General features: G+C 48.3%; 1 protein-coding gene across 2 annotated transcripts in view; it reads right to left on the bottom strand.

Moving 5' to 3' along the window:
* LOC138866726 (uncharacterized) overlaps positions 1-2,500 on the bottom strand; it is a 19,603-nt gene that overhangs the window by 7,169 nt on the left and 9,934 nt on the right. For both annotated transcript variants that reach the window (XM_070140268.1, XM_070140270.1), the window contains exon 2: positions 143-236. In XM_070140268.1, coding sequence (XP_069996369.1) covers positions 143-236 — 94 coding nt within the window. The remainder of the gene's footprint in view (positions 1-142; positions 237-2,500) is intronic.

Genomic DNA, 2,500 nt, shown 5'->3' with positions numbered 1-2,500 from the left:
ACTCACCTTAACACCTGCTCACCTTCACCCTCCTTGCACTCACCTTAACACCTGCTCACCTTCACCCTCCGTGCACTCACCCGAGCACCCAATTCACCTTCTTCCTCCACTCAACAGCTGTTCATCTTCACCCTCCACTCACCTTAGCATCCTCTTCCTCTCCCGAATGTTGGCTGCGTGGCGCTGGACTCGATAGGGTGAGCCGGCAGGGTAATAGGCATCATCTCCTTCATCACCTGAGGAGGGAGGGAAGAATGAGGGTGAGGATGAGGGTGTGAGTGACAGACATGTTGGTGAGATGAGGATGAGGAGAGAGAGGAGAGATGAGAATGAGGAGAGAGAGATAGGGTGATGAGGGTGAGGGTGTGAGTGACAGACATGTTGGTGAGATGAGGAGAGAGATGAGGATGAGGAGAGAGAGTTAGGGTGATGAGGGTGAGGGTGTAAGTGACTGACATGTTGGTGAGATGAGGAGAGAGATGAGGATGAGGAGAGAGAGTTAGGGTGATGAGGGTGAGGGTGTGAGTGACAAGACATGTTGGTGAGATGAGGAGAAAGAGTTAGGGTGATGAGGGTGAGGGTGTGAGTGACAAGACATGTTGGTGAGATGAGGAGAGAGATGAGGATGAGGGGAGAGAGTTAGGGTGATGAGGGTGAGGGTGCGAATAACAGACATGTTGGTGAGATGAGGAGAGAGATGAGGATGAGGGCAGAGAGTTAGGGTGGTGAGGGTAAGGGTGTGAGTGACAGACATGTTGGTGAGATGAGGAGAGAGATGAGGATGAGGAGAGAGAGTTAGGGTGATGAGGGTGAGGGTGTGAGTGACTGACATGATGGTGAGTTGAGGAGAGAGATGAGGATGAGGAGAGAGAGTTAGAGTGGTGAGGGTAAGGGTGTGAGTGACAGACATGTTGGTGAGATGAGGAGAGAGATGAGGATGAGGAGAGAGAGTTAGGGTGATGAGGGTGAGGGTGCTAGCGAGAGCCATGTTCGTGTTGGTTAGGATGAGAAGTTTGAGTGAAGTGGAAAAGTGGATGAGGGTAATGATGAGGATGATAGTAATAATGGAGGTGATAATGGTAATGATATTGAAGCAGTTATATCGGTGATAACAGCATCAATCAAAAACTAATAATAATAATAATAATAATAATAGCAATGATAATGATAACGATATCAATAATGATGATAATAATGATAATGATAATATCAATAATGATGATAATAATGATAATGATCATATCAATAATGATAATAATAATGATAATGATAATATCAATAATGATGATAATAATGATAATATCAATAATGATAATGATGATAATATCAATAATGATGATAATAATGATAGTGATAATATCAATAATGATGATAATAATGATAATGATAATATCAATAATGATGATAATAATGATAATGATAATAATAATGATAATGGTGATAATGATAAAACCGATAATAATGATAATAAAAATAATAATGATAATAAAAATGATAATAACAATAACAATAATGGCAATGATATTAATAACAATGATATTGATAATAATGAAATTCGCGTCTAGAGGACAGTCTGCGCGGAAGAGCAAACGCACTCAGATCATTTCCGCCGAAGAAGCGAGTTGCGGCGAGACGTTCTCCGCGGAGCAAGAGACGCGCCGAGATAGTCTGCGCGAAGGAGGAAATCCAGACGGCCTCCAAGGAAGGGAAACTGAGCAGTGAGTCGTTAGTCTCCTCTTAGCAGGAAACCAGCGGCGATACGTCAGTCTCCTCGGAGGAGAGGGCTTGCGTCGCCACCTGTGACTCCAAGCAGGACGAGACTCGGCCCACGGAAAAGACGGCCAAGGGTGAATTGCCCACGAGGAAGTCGAACGAGCTCGTTGTCGCCGCCGAAGAGACGCATCAGGTGGCGAGGAAGAGCGGGACGGACGGCGCAAAGCAGGCGGCCGCCGGAGACAGCTGCAGGACCCTCTGCGCGAAGCAAGTGGTCGAGCGCGTGAAGGAGCTGCTCGTCGACGAGACCGGTGCTTCCAGGACCTTCGGGATCGTCCTGGGTGGCCGCGGGCCCATGGAGCGGCTCCTGCTGGACCAGCTGCCCCCCGAACCTAGTTGCATCGTAATCAAGTCCATGTAGACGGAGCGGGCCAGCGATGAGGGCCTCCGGAACCCCATGAAAATGTGCTACGGCAGCCTGCTCCGGCTCCCCGCCGTGCCCACGAAAAAGACCAGCGGCACCGGACAGGGCCGCACCAAAGTCCGCAAGGTACAAGCAGTTCGACTACTCGTGCCACATGCACGAGTAGTCGAACCAGCCCGAGCACCGCACGAAGACCACCACCGACCTCATCTGCGTCGTGGCCGCCAGTGCATGGTAAGAGGGACATAGAGGAGTAATTATACTAATAGGTAGATAGTGACTCCTCGTAGCGGTGTTGAAGTTGTTCGCTGTATGGATGAACGCCGCTTCTACCATCTTCCTTTGTCGTGGGAACAGGCCTTT

This window comes from Penaeus vannamei, chromosome 26, assembly GCF_042767895.1.
Source record: "Penaeus vannamei isolate JL-2024 chromosome 26, ASM4276789v1, whole genome shotgun sequence".
NCBI lineage: Eukaryota > Metazoa > Arthropoda > Malacostraca > Decapoda > Penaeidae > Penaeus > Penaeus vannamei.
This window is presented reverse-complemented; position numbering and strand designations above follow the sequence as displayed.